At 40.4% G+C, this 19,495-nt stretch overlaps 2 protein-coding genes across 6 annotated transcripts in view; one reads left to right on the plus strand and one right to left on the minus strand.

Moving 5' to 3' along the window:
• The first annotated feature begins 357 nt into the window (after nt 1-357).
• On the plus strand, nt 358-1,176 carry LOC123309430 (rRNA-processing protein FCF1 homolog). The gene is made up of 2 exons (XM_044892553.1): nt 358-499; nt 564-1,176. Exons 1-2 carry the CDS (start codon nt 497-499, stop codon nt 1,170-1,172), a joined length of 612 nt encoding a protein of 203 aa, XP_044748488.1. The 5' UTR covers nt 358-496; the 3' UTR covers nt 1,173-1,176.
• Nucleotides 1,177-1,682: 506 nt separating this feature from the next.
• LOC123309996 (E3 ubiquitin-protein ligase Ufd4) overlaps nt 1,683-19,495 on the minus strand; it is a 30,824-nt gene continuing 13,011 nt past the window's right edge. For 3 of the 5 annotated variants that reach the window (XM_044893338.1, XM_044893337.1, XM_044893339.1), the window contains 9 exons: nt 17,406-17,874; nt 15,484-15,750; nt 12,579-15,422; nt 10,238-10,594; nt 8,588-8,828; nt 7,935-8,530; nt 5,513-6,234; nt 2,519-2,892; nt 1,683-2,455 (listed from right to left, as the gene is read on the minus strand). In XM_044893338.1, the coding sequence (XP_044749273.1) occupies nt 2,173-2,455; nt 2,519-2,892; nt 5,513-6,234; nt 7,935-8,530; nt 8,588-8,828; nt 10,238-10,594; nt 12,579-15,422; nt 15,484-15,750; nt 17,406-17,874 (6,153 nt within the window). In that variant the 3' untranslated portion in view covers nt 1,683-2,172. Of the gene's footprint in view, nt 2,456-2,518; nt 2,893-5,512; nt 6,235-7,934; nt 8,531-8,587; nt 8,829-10,237; nt 10,595-12,578; nt 15,423-15,483; nt 15,751-16,612; nt 16,649-17,405; nt 17,875-19,495 lie in introns of all 5 variants that reach the window. The other 2 variants (XM_044893340.1, XM_044893341.1) reach the window with 2 other exon arrangements.

The following is a 19,495-nucleotide window of genomic DNA, read 5'->3' on the forward strand; positions in this document are numbered from 1 at the left end:
CTTACATTGAAAAAATTACACCTCCAACTTCTCGAAAATGGAAATACTAAAGATAGATTCGAAAATCTTTAGGAGCTACACAGTGAACTCTAGCAAAGAGGAATCTTTGACTCTAGCAAAAGAGATCTTTGATCAATTATTATTTGTGTTCTGTGTTTGACTCTAGCAAAGAGTCTCTTTGACTCTAGCAAAGTCTCTTTGACTCAAGCAAAGAGTCTCTTTGACTCAAGCAAAGAGTATCTTTGACCAAAGACTTTGCTCTTTGCTTTGAGTAGTGAGTTCATTAGAGCTACTGAGCTACATAACTTTGTAGAAGAGTTATGTAGTTCTATGCGTCTGACCTATAATAATTTAGGTCTTTTTTACTCTATGACTTAACCTACAATTTGAAAACAACATTCAACATTGTTGGTTGAAAAACTTTTATTTCTGCAGTTGATGGATTAAGTTCTTATAGATTTGTGAATCAGTGATATAGATTTGTGAATTTTCAATTATGGTAATTAATCGAATTTTGTTTTGTTTGGCCCAGCCGATATTCATAAGGTGTTATTTCATTTTAGGGGAAAGCAAAGAAAACTAGAAAGATTGTTGAAAAACGATTTGCCAAAATGAAAACCATGATAAGTCCCAGCGATCCTCGTATAAAAGATGAGAAAAGAGCTCCTCCGAAGAAGACAAAACCAGAAGATCCACATAAAGTGAAGGTGAATGAAGCACCGCAATCTAGCTCCGCACTGTTCTTCCAATACAATACACAGTTAGGTCCTCCATATCATATACTCCTGGATACGAATTTCATCAACTTCTCCATTAAAAACAAGTTGGATATCATACAGAATATGATGGACTGCCTATATGCCAAATGTATCCCTTATATCTCCGACTGCGTCTTAGCTGAGCTTGAAAAACTAGGGTCAAAGTACAAAGTAGCACTGAAAATTATTAAGGATTATCGATTCGAAAGACTACATTGCACACACAAAGGAACCTACGCTGATGATTGTATTGTACAACGGGTTACCCAACATAAATGTTATATAGTTGCTACAAATGATAGGGATTTGAAGAGAAGAATTAGGAAGATTCCTGGTGTTCCTATAATGTATGTTTCTCAACATAGATATACCATAGAGAGAATGCCAGATGCTTACGGAGCCCCAAAAACATAGTTAATCTATATACAATATTTCCATATGTATAAATTGGATTCGAATAGGCTGTAAAGTTTTATATCTAATCTATTTGGTGGGTATCACTCATTTATAAATGAATAAATTGTTTTTTTTATAATAGTGTTCAATTTAATTCTCGATGCTTATTGGGTCTCAAAGAATTTTTTGCAGTATTTCTACAATTACAGATCTAATTGAAAACCAGTTTTGAGCGTCCAATGTTTTTGCGAAATTTGATTGGAAATTCCATAACATTTATTGAGAGCATAGAAATCCTTCTATTCTTGACCAATCAGAAATGGAAATTTCCTGGCAACGCTTTCAAATAACATAGCAACCAGGCGGACGAAGGTAGTTTGGACCTATTTTCGTGAATCCCTTGCTAGGGTGGAGGCCATTTGGACAACAAAACGTTCTTTCAAGAGTTTTTCTCAGCAAAATTTAGCGAATCTGCCTTGTAAGGGAGATCTACCGGGTTTTCTTGTAAGGTTGTAAAAATAGTCAGACTGAATATATTATAGATTTATTTATTTGGGCTAACATTATCGTATTTTCAACATCTATACGTAAAGACATTTTTCTACACATAATATGCTTTGAAGCAGGAAAATATAGAACCAAATAGAGCAAACCGCAATTACCCAAGTACATTATTAAATAATATTAATTTTCAAAGTTTCCTTGATATTGCAGAATAAATCACATTTCAACATCACTTCTTATAAATAATAAATTTGGTCATAGTTAGTATAATCACCTTTATTACTAATAAGATTTCCCTAGTTTAACTGTCTTGAACAGCCTGCAGTGAATAATACAAATGGAGTGTACATATCTAAATTGTACACCTAGAAATTTACCTAGAAAAAAGTTACAATCGTTAGAAATACAAATTGAAAACCTTTCAAATAATCCCTTTGAAATCGTTTTATACTTTATCCTAAGTAAGATTAAACATTAATTTTTGAAAGGTACAGTTTATTTAGGTGTTGTTTGCTTAATTCAAGTGAAATCCTTTTTCTTTAGTAGCTGCTAAAAGTCTCTGTCTCAGTATGTCCTCAGTTGGATAGTCAGGTAGCTTCAAATAATGGACACAGGTATTAACAGACGGATAAGATCCCTCTCCCGCATCCACCTTACGTACTATTGTCAGTCTGGGATATAAATTGGCCAGCCCACCAGGCGGCAGTGAACTGCAACCTGTCGTGAACTGCAAAAAGGCCTTCCTTTCTTCCGGTGACATATCGACCAAGACGTTCACGAACCTCAGGAAACCAGGACTGAAGAAAAATTTCCGTTTCAGTATGACCTAGACCTCATTTAACGCGTTTTTAGTAGCTTACCTGTCTTTCGTGTATCCCAATTTGGGCTCCGTGTAATTCAGCAAGTCCTCCCTGGTCCATTCCGGATTCTGATCGCCGCACAGCATTATCCTCAGTTCGTCCGGGTTGAAAGCTGCCAATTTTTCCATCGGGAAAACCGTCGTGAAGCCCTGCTTGAAGGCTTCCATCTGTCGGGCGATGCCTTTCTCTAGGCAGAACGACGTGGTTAACTCGACGTATTCCTCTATGTTTTCTATGTTGACCTCGATGTCAGCGCCACTGGGAACTAATTCGACCGAGGAATATCCGAATACGCTAGAGCTGGGCAAGTAGGTGAATGTCAAGGCAAGATCTTCCAGAAGTACGGGACCGGAGGAATGGTTGAGGCATAGGTTCTGCAACACAATTGAAAAAAAAAAAACTATAATTATGAGATATCAACTATTGATATTTCAAACATACATCTCGACCATGAGGATTGAAAGTTATGAAATGGAAAAATTTTTTCAAACACTATCTACTGATGAGGGGAAATTTTTTCTATATTTCTATACAAGGTGAATCTTTGACTCGTACAAATATTTTAACAGTAGAGTCCAACCCTGGAGAACAAAGTTCCCTTCAGATTAACAAGCTAAATCTGTGACACTACACATCTGTGGATCTTTTCAAGAGAGTTGGAAATTTTTCAAAAAATTCGACCTCTCTCGAGGTCGTAGAAATTGTACTGGACATATTCTGATTTTTTTACATATATATTGATCCTTTGCGAATAAAAACGTCTAATTTTTATTCAGCTATAGCGTACAGTTTAGATTTCATGATTTTTTCAGCGAAGGTCTGAAATTTCGGATTTTCCGTAGGACATAACTTAAAAAATAATCCTCATACACAAAATCTGTTGGCATATTCGTAATCTACGACCTCGATTTAGTGAATAATCCGATTTTGGTGGAAATCGAAGATGTTGAATTTTTTGACAAATTTCCATACATGTATGGAAAAAATTCGATTTTTCGAAAAATAATTTTTTGTCTCCGATCGAAACCAAATTGATACTTTTACATAATTCGAGGGCGTAGATGATGAAAATGCAAACAGATATTTACAAAAAAAATTACTTTTCAAGTTATGGTCGATGGAAAATTCGAAATCTTCGACCCTCGTGGGAAAAATCATAATTTCCAAACTGTACCCTACAGCTTGATGAAAATTGGACCATTTCATTCGCAAAGGATCAATCTATATGTGAAAAAATCAGCATATGTTCAGCACAAATAATGAAATAATGCACTCAAAGTGACAAAAAAAATATTGATTTTGGTCAAAATCGATCCAGCCGTTTTCGAGTTTCTGAAGTTTATCGTAAATCGGACCCTTTCTCAGAAATTTGTCGCTGGTCAGACATGGGAAGTTTTCTCACGATTCTCATTTCGGGTTATAAACGAGGAAATGTTATTTTTGACAAAAAAAAAATCGTGATGTTGTCACATCCTATATGAGGAGACGAAAAACTTTAGATTTAGGCATTTCAGAAGATAGATAGGTAGATTTGTTTTGTTCAGATTACAACTAAAGTTAGTATGTACTAAATTTTGTTCACATCGAGAAGAGGAGAAGATTTTTGATGGTTTAAGGGGAAGTATTACCTCAAGAATCTCCATTCAGAAAAGGCATTCACTAGTTCCTGATTTACGCTTTCAATTTCTTATGTGAAGCCTTGATTTTTTTTATTTAACTTAAAGGACGTCTTGATGTTACCCCTTCCCTTTTTTTCCAATTTAGTTGTTTTTTTATGAGAAACAAAAACTTAAACTTTAGTGTCAATAAAACTTGTTTTCACAATCATTTTTCGACAGCTTTTCGAAATATTTCGATAAAAATAACGACGGTGTGACATCGTCGATTCAATTCTTCATATATTGCAAAGATTTTCATAGCGATGTATGCCAAAATTACGCTGAAATTTAGGAATAACTGAAAATTATGCAATAGTCCTAATATTACCTGTCATGTGGTAATTTCTACTTTTCAACTGACTCAGTACGTAATTCAGGCTATTGCTCAAATATGCGACACACATTCGTATTTGGGGTAGCATCCGTAAAGCAACCAATGTCGATCGTCTCGATTTCGAATCGTATGTACAGGGTGAGCAAAATTGGTGATACCTGAACTACAACATTTCAACCAAACGAGATAAAGAAAAATGAATGTACCATTCATGTCGTCTTTTTTCGAGAAACTTATAATGCGATCAACTGCATTCCTCTTCTTTTGTTTTTGAGTTATAGGCCAAAATTGAGATTTGGGCGATTTCAACTTTGGTCATTATCTCCGTTTCTGTTTGTGCTAGGATGTTGAAATGAAGACATTATAAATACACTTTTTTGAATCTAGTGGCGTACTATGATTTTTTCCTATAGGTTTATTTGCTGAGCTATAACGTAAAGTTGTGTTTTTTCTTATGGAAACAGTAGTTTAAAATGACTTAGAAAGAATCACCATGTTTTTTACCGTTTCAGAAATATATTATAATCACCCTCAGTCTTTCTGAGTCATTTTAAACTGTTTTTATAAGAAAAAATACATATTTATGTTATAGCTCAGCAAATATATCTGTTGGAAAAAATCATAGTACGCCACTGGATTGCTATAAAAAAAGTGTCTGTATAATGTTTTCATTTCAACATCCTAGCTTAAACGGAAACGGAGATAATGACAAAAGTTGAAATTTTAATTTTGACCTATAACTCGAAAACAAAAGAAGATAGAGTAATGCAGTTGATGGCATTATTAGTTTCTTGAAAATAGACGACCGTAATGTACCATACATTTTCCTCTATCTCGTTGGGTTGAAAAAGTTGTAATTCAGGTATCACCAATTTTGCCCACCCTGTACTACTTCCCCTTAAGTAGTTTCCTTGAACACTTGTAAATCCTTTGGTTCCGAGCCCCAGAGTATAAAATCTACCTATGTTAAGATCCACTTCCCTCAGAAAATGCGGTACCCACCTGAATCTGATGAGACTTCATCTCCGGCGACAGATTGATATCCTGTATGATCTTCTGTTTCTGCTTGATGAGATCGCGTAGCTGTTTCATGAACGTGGCCCTGATCGGGTCAATGTCGTACAAGTCCTCCTCGTCCAATATATTGCTATACCAAGGTTTCCTCTCCTCGACCGTCGGTTTAGGCGGATCCAACTCGAGCTCCTTCTCGCTCTCCTCCGATATCAGACTAGACGTCATTATGTCCTCCTCGATCACCTTCCTGGAACCGGCGTAGCCGATCCTCTCGTTCACGGTGTTCAGGATCTCCCCGTGGCACATCATCTTGAGGAAGTTCTGAGAGAGCGGCAGGTCGACGAGCCGGTTGTCCTGCAGCACCTTGGCGAGGAACACGCCCAGGAACCAGAAGTTCCTCGCTGTCTTGTCGCACATCTCGGAATTCTGGGGTAGGGGCGCGGGGAACAGGCCCGACGGTCTCCTGACGTAATAGCCGGGCGGTTTGAGGCCCTCGCCCAGGTCGACGGCCTCTTGGGAGTTTATGGACTCGTCGTCGCATATCCACATCGCCAGGTCTCTCCTCTGCAGTTCGGCGGCGACCAACGCGTAAAATTCGAGGGTGGGTCCCAATCCGGTACCCTCTTCGCCGGTGAATTCTATTTCGAGTATCGACTTCCGACTGCAGTGCGTCTTCATCACTTGGTACGCGTAATCGAATAGATCTTCACCTGAAATCAACCATACATAAAGATTTGACCCAGAGATTACGAGGATGTATTGATATCTAGTTAGCCTAGACCAGTTCCATGCATAAAAACTATGTTGCGTTATCATAGCAACGAACAATAACTCATTAGAAGTGTCAGTGTGAAATTTGAGGTCAAAAAAGTAAACCAGAGTTACGCAATAAATTGAGACCCGTTTGCACCAAACGCATTTAATGTTAAGTGTCCCTTAAAATGAACCCTTAGCTTAAATTACGTCGCACCAACTGTTAAGTGACATTTAAATGGCTAAAGCTAGCCTTCCCATTTTTGATGGATTTTGAAAATTTTCAATTTTATGTCAGAAATCATATTATAGTTAGCAACAAACTCTTTTCTTCTGTTGAGAGGTTGAGCGCCCTTTGTAGATTACCACCACTTGCTTGGCAATCATTCATCATATTCGTACTAATAAGGACAATAAAGACATTTTCTTCACGTTCCTCTTCAACATTAATAGAACAAATTCACACAAGACCTTACAAAGAAAGTGTTGTACTTATATAAACTGAGGTACCTTTTATTTGACAATCCATATCATTATCAATAATAATGCTAATTCAACAACAGAATATAATAAGAATATAATAATTTACTTGAAACTGACTGACACGACAATAAAGTTAGGTTAGTGAAATGACAACGATCATCAGCAACCGACAAACCAATGAAATGGCTTTATTGGACTAGGATTAAGTTGCACCAAAATAAAAAACAGAAATATTACTAGATATAAAAACCTAAGGATCCCTTAAGATATCGATGCAGTTCATGACATTATTTTATCAGACCGTCGAATTGGGCTAAAACGGATATCTGAAGCGCTGAATATTTCATACGAACGCGTTCATCATATAGTTCGCGCCAATTTGGACATGAGAAAAATTGCTGAAAAATGGATCCTCAAATGTTTGAATGTTGACCAAAAGCGTGCAAGGGTAGAAGCATCGCGTTCGATCTGTGCTCGATTTGGAACGATGTAGACTTCTTAAACAGAATTTTTACTATGGATGAGACTTGAGTACATTTCTACGATCCAGAAACGAAGCAACAATCGATGGAATGGCGACACTCTGGTTCTACAAGACCTAAGAAGTTTCGTGACCAAAAATCTGCTGGAAGAGTTCTTGCTTCAGTTTTTTGGGATTGCCATGGAGTAATCATGATTGATTTTCTGGATAAGGGTAGAACAATAACCGGAGATTCGACATTACTGACCACTCTACAGGAAAAAATTAAAGAGAAAACACGCGGAAAGCTATCCAAAGGTGTTGTGTTTTTGCAGGACAACGACCCTGCAGACAAATCTCATGTTACCATGCAAAAAATTCGTGATTTAGGGTTCGAATTGCTAGAACACCCCCCTTATTCACCAGATTTGGCTCCATCCGACTATCATCTCTTTCCTCAACTGAAAAAAAGTTTAAAAGGTCGTAAATTTTCTTCCAACGAGGAGTTAACAAAAGCTGTGGAGGTCTGGTTTGCAGAGCAATAAGAAACATTTTTTTTGAAAGGTCTAGAGACGTTGCAGGTTCGCTGTAATGAATGTATCCAATTAAGAGGAGAATATGTTGAGTAATAAATTATTTTGACATTGAAATTTGTTTGGTTCTATAGTAGGCTAAGAATTTTTCAATATATCCCCGTAATACGGAAGTGCTCACCTCTAGGAACTTTAATTCTGTCGTGCTTCAATCTCCCGACCCTGAATTCGTGTTGGTCGTCTCGTCTGGGCGAGAGACCGGGCGTCCTCTGCCTCTCCAAGCTGACGTCCCTTTGCGTCTGCAGCCAGACGATGCTTCTCGAAGTACCGAAGGCGGTGCAGTTAAAGTACAACTGTCGGGTCTCGAACGGGAACAGGAACGGACAGGACTGGTTCAGCTCCTCGCACCAGGCCGGTAAACTGGAGCTGGACAGTACCAGGGGGTCCTGGATCTGTTGCAGTAATTTATTGGTCAGCTTCTTGCTGTTGAACTGATCGGGGGTGCAGTCCCATTCCGTCTCCGCGTTGATTATGTCTTGGATGCTCCTCCTCGGACTGTCCGAGGTCATTATGACGAACAGGTGCCTCAACAGTTGGAGCACGTCTTCAACCGTGCAATTTGAGATAGAGGGGGTGCCGGGGACTGGGGTGCTGGGGGACAGAGTGGTACCAGCGACGGAACTACTTCCGCTTCTGCTGTATATTGTGACGACCGGTGTCAATCTGCCTTCTTCTTCGTTGCTCTGGCCGATATTCGGAACTTCCTTGTAGATTATTCTGTACAAACATAAATAAGTGATTTTTGTCCTTTGATTACCACATTATGTTACTTACGTATAAGTGGGCTCCCATATTCTCCTGATCTTATCCTGTTTCGTGCCGAATTCGGCGGTTTGCATCAGTTCTTGCACGGTGCTGAATATGGTGGCCGAGGGATCGGTCAGTTCGACCTCTATATCGGGTATGCCGGGCATGTTCGGTCCTCTGAGTACCAGATGCAACTTGGGTTGGGGCAAGATGTCTTGTTCGGTTGTGGGATCTGTCTCTTCGGCTCCGGGAGGTGGGATTTCGAAATCTGTCGAGAAATTGAGAAAGTTACGGATGGATGTTAGTATTTTCCGTGGAACAGGTAGCAAAATACCAATTTACGCAGTCGCGAGGTACCAGCATAGAGTCATGAAATAGAAAATTGGGAATTCAAATTTACAGTGACTCTATCAAACACAGTGGCGACAATTGTGGTCTCGTTTTTTATCGTTTTAGCAAGAATATGGCGGATTTGGTCACGTGACGTGACGTGAGCCAATCCGCATTCCGAATTAGAGATCATAGCATTGAAATCTGTGCTTCTAAGCCGCCATATTCTTGCTAAATTTCCAATTGTCGCCACTGTGTTTGATAGAGTCACTGTATTCAAATTAAGATTGCAGCGACATGGTGATGACAGTTCCAATTAAAAAGTTAAAAGCAGCCATTGTCATTTTTGAAGGGGATTCTGAGATTTTCATCAAACAAATCTTTTTTCTCAGTTCATATTTGTGAATGAAGATGACGACTAAAAATTTCCTTCTATTGGGAGACCCAAAAAAGTTTTGGCATTTGAGAATTTTGTTTGAGTGAATTAATGCGAGAAGTTTACTACAGGATTTTCGATTAATGTCATCGTAGAATAAGTTCCCGAAAATTGATTTTTCTATTCTTCATTTGACTTGTTCTATACATTGTAAATGTCTTAAGGTACCAATAAATACCTATCCTTTTGATATCTGAGATATCTGGGATAAGTGAATTTTCCTCTGGAGAGGAGTGTGAAAGCCGCAAGGCTAAAGTCATTTATTATTAAATCAATGTATTAAGATGAACAGTCACAAATATGCGCCAGTTGTCCCGTTGATTGTTTATTCATGTGAACTTTTTGTTCAAAGGTGAAGTTCATCTTGATTTGAAACTTCCTTTAATTCCTTTTACTTCTATTGATGCAAGATGAATTTTGTTGAATAATTTAACATTCTAGTAATTATCTGTTAATTCCTTCGGGAGATACCCATTCCCAACCACTGCATCATATGCATTTCATCTTCGGGTTAATATTTTTGAAATCTACAACTGATGTAACGTATTCAAACTTTAACCAAAGAAGATAACAAACATTAACTCTCCTCAAGCTAGTGCATATTATGATATTATACTGATCTCTTGTATTTTCCATGCAAATAACTGGATTTGATATGCCTTCAATCAGTTTTTATAAACTTCAATTATGTTCGTCACATATTTTCCGAAGAGATTCGACATTGTGATAAAATACGTAATAACAGAAACTTTTACGTAGAACGGGCAACATAGCGTGGATTTAAAACCCAAAAATGTTTTGACAAGCTTCATAACCCCACATTTTCGTACTATACAGAGTGAAATGTGTCAAATTTCCATGGCCAACCGAGTGCTAAAATAAAAGTGAATGGAGTATATATATATACTGACCTGTCGTCTGATTGACATTGGTCCTTCCGGGCCTGGGATCGAAGGCGGGAATCAGGGCGGAGAACTGCCTCTTCAGCACGAACTCGTCGTCCCAGGACCTCCTCTTGGTGGGCCTGGCCTCGAACCCGTCCTCCTCCATGAAGGACAGCAGATTCCTGGACACCATCACCTCCTCGTAGTCCGCATCGTCCTCGTTCTCGTCGTCGTCGTTGTCGTCGTCCTCGCCCATCTCCTCGTCGTCGTCCAGTTCGGCCAGGAGGGTGGGGGCGCGGCAGGATTCCAGGAAGTCCTCCAGGGATACCTGCTCGCTGTCGCTGCTGGTGGAGGTGAGGCTCATCGTGAAGGCTTGACTCAAACCTTCGAGGAAAATTTAGATTTTTATTAATCAGGTGGAATATTACGCGAATTCGACGTATACAGGGTGGGCAAAATTCGTTGACACATTTCCGAGCTCTTTTTTAGAGAACCACAGAATCGAGAAAACCGTAGCCTCCAGCAGTTCTTCGTTTTTGAGTTATCAGCAAAAAATGATATTTTGACGATTTCGAAAAGGTCTCATTACTTTTTCTTTGTTACAGATCTGAAACTTGAACCTTCTTAGGCACTTTTATATGTAGAATCTACCGACAAAAGATTTTTTTCCAATTCAAAAAATAACAAATTCAATAGAAGTTGCATTGGAAAAAACGAAATGAAAAAACTTTGTAAGCTCGTCAGTGGATTCTACATAAACTGCCTGTAGAAGGTTCAAGTTTCAGATCTGTAACTTCAAAGGCAAAAAAGTTATGAGAATTTTTCGAAATCGTCAAAATCAAATTTTTTGGCAATTACTCAAAAACGAAGGATCGTAGGAGGCTACGGTTTTTACCCTTCTTTGTTTCTCTGAAAAAGAGCCCGGAAATGTGCCGTCCGTTTTCTTCTCAGACTTCTTCTAACTTGGTCTTATTTTCACTAGGCCTTCTAAATCTACAGTAAACTATAGGCTGTTCCATAAGAAAAACATATTTGATTCCTACTACTTCAATTAAATTTAATCGGACAAATGGGAAACATAATTGTATCAATTTTGAAAACCGAGTAATATGCTCTGACCTAAGATTGAGCTGCGTCTGGACTTTCAAGGCCGACTGGGATGTCAATCATTTTTGAATGGATTGTAAAGGGTGAGTCTTTGACTCGTACAAATATTTCAAGAATTGATTCTTGAGGTCAAAAGAAACACTTTTTTCTTTACCATTTTTTCCGAATCGGCTAGGATTAAATGGTTGAAAAACCATTTCAAAAACTTTAACTTTACGTACCATAAAAATACAAAAAATTCAACGAACCCAATACTTGAAAGTAAGTTGAACTTACTAATGAATATTTGAACGTTTTGTAAAATACATCTCTCGTACGCAGATGTATTGATATCTAGTTAGCCTAGACCAGTTCCATGCATAAACAAAGCAACAATCGATGGAATAGCGACACTCTGGTTCTCCAAGACCTAAGAAGTTTCGTGTCCAAAAATCTGCTGGAAAAGTTCTTGATTCAGTTTTTTGGAATACCAAATCATGATTGATTTGTATTCGACATTACTGACCACTCTACGGGAAACAATTAAAGAGAAAAGACGCGGAAAGCTATCCAAAAGTGTTTTTTTTGCAGGACAATGCCCCTGCACACAAATCTCATGTTGCCATGCAAAAAATTAGTGATTTATGGTTTGAATCACTAGAACACCCCCTTTAATCACCAGATTTGGCTCCATTCGACTATCCCCTCTTTCCTCAACAGAAAAAATGTTTAAAAGCCCGTAAATTTTCTTCCAACGGGGAGGTAATAAAAGCTGTGGAGGTCTGGTTCGCAGAGCAAGAAGAAACATTTTTTTTGAAAGGTCTAGAGGCGTTGCAGGTTCGCTGTAATAAATGTATCCAATCAAGCGGAGAATATGTTGAGTAATAAAATATTTTCACATTGAAATTTTGTTTGGTTCTATAGTAGGCTAAGAAATTTTCAATATATCCTCCTATAATGCGCCGTTTTCGAGTAATTTGATAAATGAAAAGTATCTGTGATATTCGGAAAATTGGGTACTTTGGCTGAATGCAACTATGTATATTTAAAAGATCCACAGATGTGTAGTGCACAGATTTAGCTTGTTATTCCGAGGTATTTTGTTTTTCCAGTGGTGACAACTGATTATGAAAACTTTGAATGGCTATATATTTTTATCAATGCCGAACTGGTAAAAAATTTATAAGAAAAAAGCGTTTCTTTTGACCTCAAGAGTCTACTGTAAAAATATTTGTAGGAGTCAAAGACTCACCTTATAGAACAAAGGAGACAATAGACTAACCTTTGGCAGCTCCGGCTGTGGTGGGTATGCCGCCCGCCTGATTGGCGGTGTTGTTGCTCGACGACAAGCTCGGATAGCTCTGCGCCGTGCTCAGCAAACCCCCAGGGAAATTCGTCGACAACGCCAACCTCACAAGGCTTGACACCGAATTCGGTCCTCTGGGGAATATCGAACCGCCCTGGTTCTGGTTGTTCTGCGCGTTCGCGCACATAATGTTGCCGGAATGGGCGCCGCTCGAGTTGGCGTTCGACGTCGACACCGAACCCAACGTCCTACGCCTGGCCATCGCGGCGAACGTCTCCAACAGGCCGGCCGTGGACGTCGGTTCCATCTGACTGTTCGACTCGGTCGACGTCAGGTTCGGCACGCTGACGCTCATCGGGTTGTTCACGACCACCGAGTTGTTGCTGTTGTTCCTCGCGTTGTTGCTGTTCGTCACCTCGATCTCCTTGTCGTCCGGCCCGCACTCGTCCGTCAGCTCGCCGGTCTCCTTGTCCAGATTCTGACTGCAGGCCGACCGGTCGTCGTCCGTCTCGGAATTGCTCGATATCGATATGCGGACGGCGGGCGCGGCGCCCGCGTTGGTCGACTGGCCGGAGTTGGTGGCCGCCTGCGTTATGTCCTCCGAGAGGTAACTGTTCGTGTTGTTCTTGAGCGCGTCGGCCATCTCCTTGGCCTTGGCGCTCTCGAGGCGATCGACCAGGCTCTGTATCGACGACGGTAGTTTCGATCTGTTGTTCACCGGTTTTCCGATGTTGCAAGTGTTGGAATAATGGGAATCCGCCGAACTGGCCGGTTTATCCTCGAACGACTGACGGTGCATCTTCTTGAAGTTGTCGGCTTTGGTCTCGTTCAGCGTCAAACTTTCGACAATCGTCGCCAAATCGCTGGAATTGTTGATGGTCGAAAGGTCGTGATGCGGGTCCCTCAACGGATGTACCACCACCGATAATTCCGAGTTATTACTGGCGGCTTGGCATTCCGAAGTGACGGAAACTAGGGCCTCGTTTCTAGCCACCGACAGTAGACTCTCCGCTATAGTTTCCGCGGCCTGTTTGGCCGCTAGGTTATCGGCGGACGCGGCCTGTTCGGTGGACGCCACTGACGTCTTGACGTCGGTCGCTTCCGGTAGGCTAGGAGTCGAGCTGCTCTTCCTGCTAGTCAAGACGCTCTGTTTATCTTTGGCGTCTTTGGCTTTCGTCGACGACGGCGCCTTGGAAGAACACGCCTCCACCTCGTAACCGGGCGCCAATTTCAAGTCGTACTTCCCTTCGGCGCCCATTCTATACGAGTTAGATCCGCCGTGATCCCACGTGACGTCGATCCAACCGCTGTGTATCTCACCGGTTACCGTACCTTCCCCCGGTGGATTACCGTCTTGATCTCTCCATTTCCAATCGATGCCTCGCACCACTCTCGCTCCCACCACGATATGCTTCAACAGCTGAGTCTTCAATATCCTCCTCTGTTTTCTAAGATGAGCCTCGGCGTCCTTCAACGCCCTTCCCAAATCGTCGCAGACGCTGGTCACCGTTCCGTAGATCTCAAAACCAGACAGGCTCAAGTAATGTGTCTGACCGGACGCGTTCTTACCGGCCTGTTGTATCCTGACGTGTCTCCAACCTTGGTACTCTTCCGTCGGTAGATCCGTTACCGGCCACGTGTTCGTCGATCCCGGGTCGTTTAGCGAGTTATCGTCGGTGTGGGTGGACAGGGTGGTCCACGTTATGCCGTCCTTGGACATCTGGAACAGGAAGTTCCTGAGCGCGGACCGTCCGTAGCCGCGGGCGTGCCTCAGGGTGAACGCCGACGGTATGAGGTACAGACCGAGATCGATGCTGAACCAAGATCTCTTGTCGTCGTTGGTATGGCAATTTAATGCGGAACTGTCGCGCGAGAGGATGTCCTCGACCCTTCCATATGGTAAATTCCTACCATCGGAACTCGTGACGGTCACCAGGCCGTACTGGGCCGGGTTCACCCAGTCGGTCGTCGTCTTACCATTGGTGCCGATGAAATATATCACGCCGTTCTCGTCGAAATCGAAGCTGTGCTTGAAACTTTGATATTTCGGCTCTTTGAGCTTCTTCAGGAACTGGAACGTGTTCCTGTCGTAGTCGTACCACTGTTTCGCGACCATCTTCAGCAGGTATTTCTCCAGTTGGGCCACGGTGCTCAGAGGTTCCATCTTTAGGCCCCTGCCGGATCTGTCGATCAGGGAGCTTTCTCCCGGCGCTTTCTCTAACCTAAATCTTAATTTTCTAGTTAAAATTTGAAGACTGTGTCCATAGCCTGGACTGTCATATAAATAAATAGGTAACTTTTCAATACTCTCTAAGACTGATATCAATTTGTGGACTAGAATGGTGACTGAACAATGGCCATCACAGGATTTGTTTTTGAAGGACTGTTTGAAGAGCTGCACCCTCTGCTTTTGGTATTTGTTCATCTTGCTCGACTTTAAACCTTGGTCCCAGTGACTGGTGGACAGCAGCGATAGCAGGGCCTGAACCAGGCCGGAACTTTGCAGCTCGTAAGCGCTCACCACGCCATCTTCCTTGAGTATGTGCGTTAATTCGTCCAGGGCGACCCTCAAGATTTCCTTCCAAGAGTTACCGCCCTCCTTGTTGTTGCCGTAAGAACACTGTTTCTGACAGGCCCTCTCGATCTGGGCGACAATATTTCCCAGTTTGGCCACAACACCCCTAGGTTGAGCCTGTGCAACTCTGAAATACTGCTCGTATATCTGATAAGCTAGATATTTCACTTTGGTCTTCGTGGCTTCCGTCTTCGACCTCAACTTCTTGCCCTTCTTATTCGTCCAACCGGCCGAGAATTCCGAACCTACAGAATATTTATTGTTAATTTAAAACACAAGTAACGAAGCGTATCGAAGATGCCTCACCTAGACTGGTTTCCGCTGTGAAAGAATGCTTAGTGCCGCGGTTCGATTCGAATATGAAACCGGGCAGGTCTTCCCTCAGTATGGTGGTCTGCTGTTGGCCGTCTGAGTTGTGAATGGTTATCTCGGAATCTTTGCGACAGGTCAGCGACCAATTCTCCACCACCAACCTCGTGGGGCCTGGTTTCGATAGTATCGGAATGGTGTTCGATGTGTTCTTAACTGCTGCTTTGGCTCGCTGAAGTTTCTCCAAAAATTCCCCTCGATTTTCTGAAACGAGATTCGGTCCAAACTCTTTTTTTCGTGGTACAGTGAATTGATGAGTGGTCGTGCCTTCGGCGAGATAGTTCATATTTTATAATTCAAAGACAGAAACTTTGAGATGAAAACTCTTAGGAGAACGAATAAAAAAGAAAACACTTCCACATGAAAAAATTTCTCGAAAAGTTTCGCCTTCCAAAAATTGATTAAATTGAAAATGTTGCTATAGTGCTGCCATCTTTTCGAAGAATGTGGAAACTATTGTAATATTCGCGATTTCTACTGATAGTTCAAGTGTGGGTGGCAACACATGAACACATTCTGGCAGTCTTTAATAGGTCTATATTCTAGACTATTTTGATTGAATTATCCACTTATTTCAGCTTTCATTACATATGGGACCTAAGACCATGAAGACACTCAAAAAATTAACGAAAAGGAGCAAAATTGATTAGAAGCTCATATGCATGATACCGTGAAAAATTGATTGCGAAAAATCAGGATGTTTTGTGATATCAGATTAGTCGATCATCGTTTAGTCAGCCATAAAATGTTAGTCACAATTTTCTTCCAATCTTTGAATTGAATTTCGCCAAGAGATACTTATCCTTGATTTCAATTTGTAGTTAGTAACAATAAACATCAAAAATGAAATTTTCGCAAGCTTTAATTAATTGCGCTTTGCGTTTGTACCAGTCTTTAAAAACCTCAATTGGTGAAAAAAAAAGATCAACAACGCCTTCTTCATTCAAGCTGCAATATAAATCGAATAAGCATCGTTCGAGGGTTCGAAAGCCGAATGAAATGAACAAAAAAAAAATGCAAAAGCGCACACACATGATAAACTCCAACAAAAATTCAAAGCTCTTACCTTCTGTAGACATGGTATCTCCAGAACGTCCTTTGCCTATCAAATACAAATTCAATCAACAATCACATGTGTTATGTCGATGCTGGATATTCATAAGAGATGCAAAAATGACAAGCAAACTGAACGCCACAAAACAATCAAGCGGAAATGTTTATACAGGCACAAAATCGACGACGTACAGGGTGCGCATTCATGAGTGGACAGGACCTGTACGCTAATCCGCAGAAAGCAAAATTCAGAAAATTGAACTTTGAAAAAAATTTGACTAAAAGTTCATTTCATCGTGTAAAATAGTAAAAACTGACATCTTCACAAGAAAGCCGTAATCGAAGTTTTGCTCAAAGGATGCAAATTATGAAAACTTCACTAAGCTTTCCCCATTGTCACGAGAAAGATGAAGATATTTTCAACAGATCAAGATATATTTTTCATGAAAACTCTTATCAAAACACCAAAATATTCTCCGTTCCTCGATTTAAACAAACACAAACATTGACACTAGGGGGCGTATCGCTCGTTTGGAATCCCCAATAATGCGCATGATTCAAAAATCTAACATAGGATTTTGCGCGGAAGCGTTCAAATTGACCTGACGTGACGTGGGACGTGCATTCCCACTTGGATCACATTAATACAATTTTATTAATTCACAAATAGTGATTTTGATTGAAAAATTAATGTTCATGTTCTCAACCATCAACAATGATAAGAAAAATAAAAAACTAGCTTCGATTTCAACTAGTTTTCAGTCACACAGCATGCCGAATTGTGCACGAAACGACAGATCACTCACCCGAAGTGTCAGCACCCCCTTCCGGCGATCCGCTGGAATACATCGTGGCCAACTTGCCGTCCAATATGAACCTAAACCAGCCGTTAGAACCATTAGAAAGTTCCAGGGCCGCAGCATCAGACCAAATATACAAACAATCCCTACCGCGGCATATGGACCATTCCTTCCAGTGATAGGCCTTGCCCGGTAGAATTTCCTTGGCGTCGTCCACCTGATTTTTTTCGGAGTTTTCTGCGGCAATAATTAGGAAACTTGTAACGATCGCGATTCGAGAGGCTCCGGCCAAATCGTACCAACCTTCGTTATTTTGATTGTTGTCCTCCGCGTCTTGAGATTCCAAGGGACCGGCCAACGTTTGGACCTTCGAGAATATGCCCAATCGGGCGAAATGGTCCAGGAAGAGTTCTTGGGCCTTCGACATCAGATCTTGTATGATTGACAGTACCACAAGGTGGCCGTCTTCGTCCTCCTAAAATGAAAAGAGGACAGTCGAGATGATTCAAGAAGTTCATCCGCGCGAATGATAACCATCATGCTGTATTCATTGAATAATATAGGGTAGACTCGTAGAAATATTTTAACAGTAGATTCTTGAGGTCAAAATAAACACTTTTTTCCTACACCATTATTTCTGATTCGGCCCTGATGAAAAGATATCGACATTTTAAGTTATCAAAATGGACTGTGCCACCCCTGGTAAAACAAACCTTCAGAATAACTAGCTAAATCTGTGGATCTTTTAAACGAAGTTTTATTCAGCCAAAGTACCCAATTTTTCGAATTTCACAGATACTTTTTAATTTTTGCAAATTACTCGAAAATATGAAGAATACGTTTTAAAAAACGTTCAAATATTCATTAGTTAGCGCCCAACTTAGCTTCAAGAGTTGGGTTCTTTGAAGTTTTGGTATTTTTATGGTACGAAATGGTCATAATGAGAAAACTGGAAGACGTGGGTGATATCTCGTGTTCGAAAAAGATTCATCAAATAAACGAAAAACTATATTCCGAAATTTATTTCATTCGATAAAACCGTTTGTGAGATAGAACTAAAAATAATATTTTGTTATGGTTTTTCAACAGCCTGTATCTCTCCAACCGAGCCGATTCGGAAAAAAAATGGTAAAAAAGCATTGTCTGTGACCTCAAGAATCTACTGTTAAAATATCTATAGTCTGTTTCCGAAAAGTCTGAAACGATGTCATGAACGTCGGAGCAGTCATGGCAACAATGATGGAATTCGGTCAAAACCGAGCAATTTCTGACTGTTTATGTTTTTAACACTGTGCAACGTTGCCGGTGCACCAACGGTTCATTTCAATCGTTTTGTTTTGGTCAAAGAGTTAGGTTAACTCCATAAACTTTGGATTTGGCTGTTTTTCGATAAATTCTCCTTTGCTATACTGATATTTCGTTGATTTTCACAATGAGTTCTTTCCAGAACTACTAAGTTTCATATTGAAAAGTTCCGTTCGGATTCCTCAGAAAACATGCCCAAATTTCATCAAATCAGGCTCAAAATTTAAAAATGCTTCGTAATCGAATTAATTTGAGGATGAACTTGATAATGAAGGGGGCATTTGTGTCTCTTTGAGCTCTAAATGAGGGGTTCAGAGCATGCAGCCTAGTTTTGAGTTGAGATAAATGGCTTAGAAGTTGTTCACCAATTAATTCAAAAGTGACTTCTTTAGATTTTAAAAGGTTAGAATGTAAGCATATCCTTATTCTAACCATTAAAAATCTAAACAAGTAACTTTTGAATTAAGTGGTAATAAACAACTTCTAAGCCATTTATCTCAAAACTAGGCTGCATGGACATGGTTCACCTCAGCTCTGAACCACTCAAATATCTAGAATCAATCGTTTCATAACTCACCATAAGTTTTAAATATCTACAAAAGTTTCATTACTTATTTCTTACAATAAGTTGCAGATGCCTTGGGAATGAGTTAATAGATTTTTTCAATATTGCTTCAAGAATTACAACTATTTATTCTCTTCAACTGAAGTTCCAAAGGTTTGGCATCCCACTCAAAATTTTAATGGATGAAAGTGAACTGGGATTACACGAGTCTTTCAAGTTCAGCCTC

The sequence above is a fragment of the Coccinella septempunctata genome, chromosome 3 (genome assembly GCF_907165205.1).
Source record: "Coccinella septempunctata chromosome 3, icCocSept1.1, whole genome shotgun sequence".
NCBI classification, from domain to species: domain Eukaryota; kingdom Metazoa; phylum Arthropoda; class Insecta; order Coleoptera; family Coccinellidae; genus Coccinella; species Coccinella septempunctata.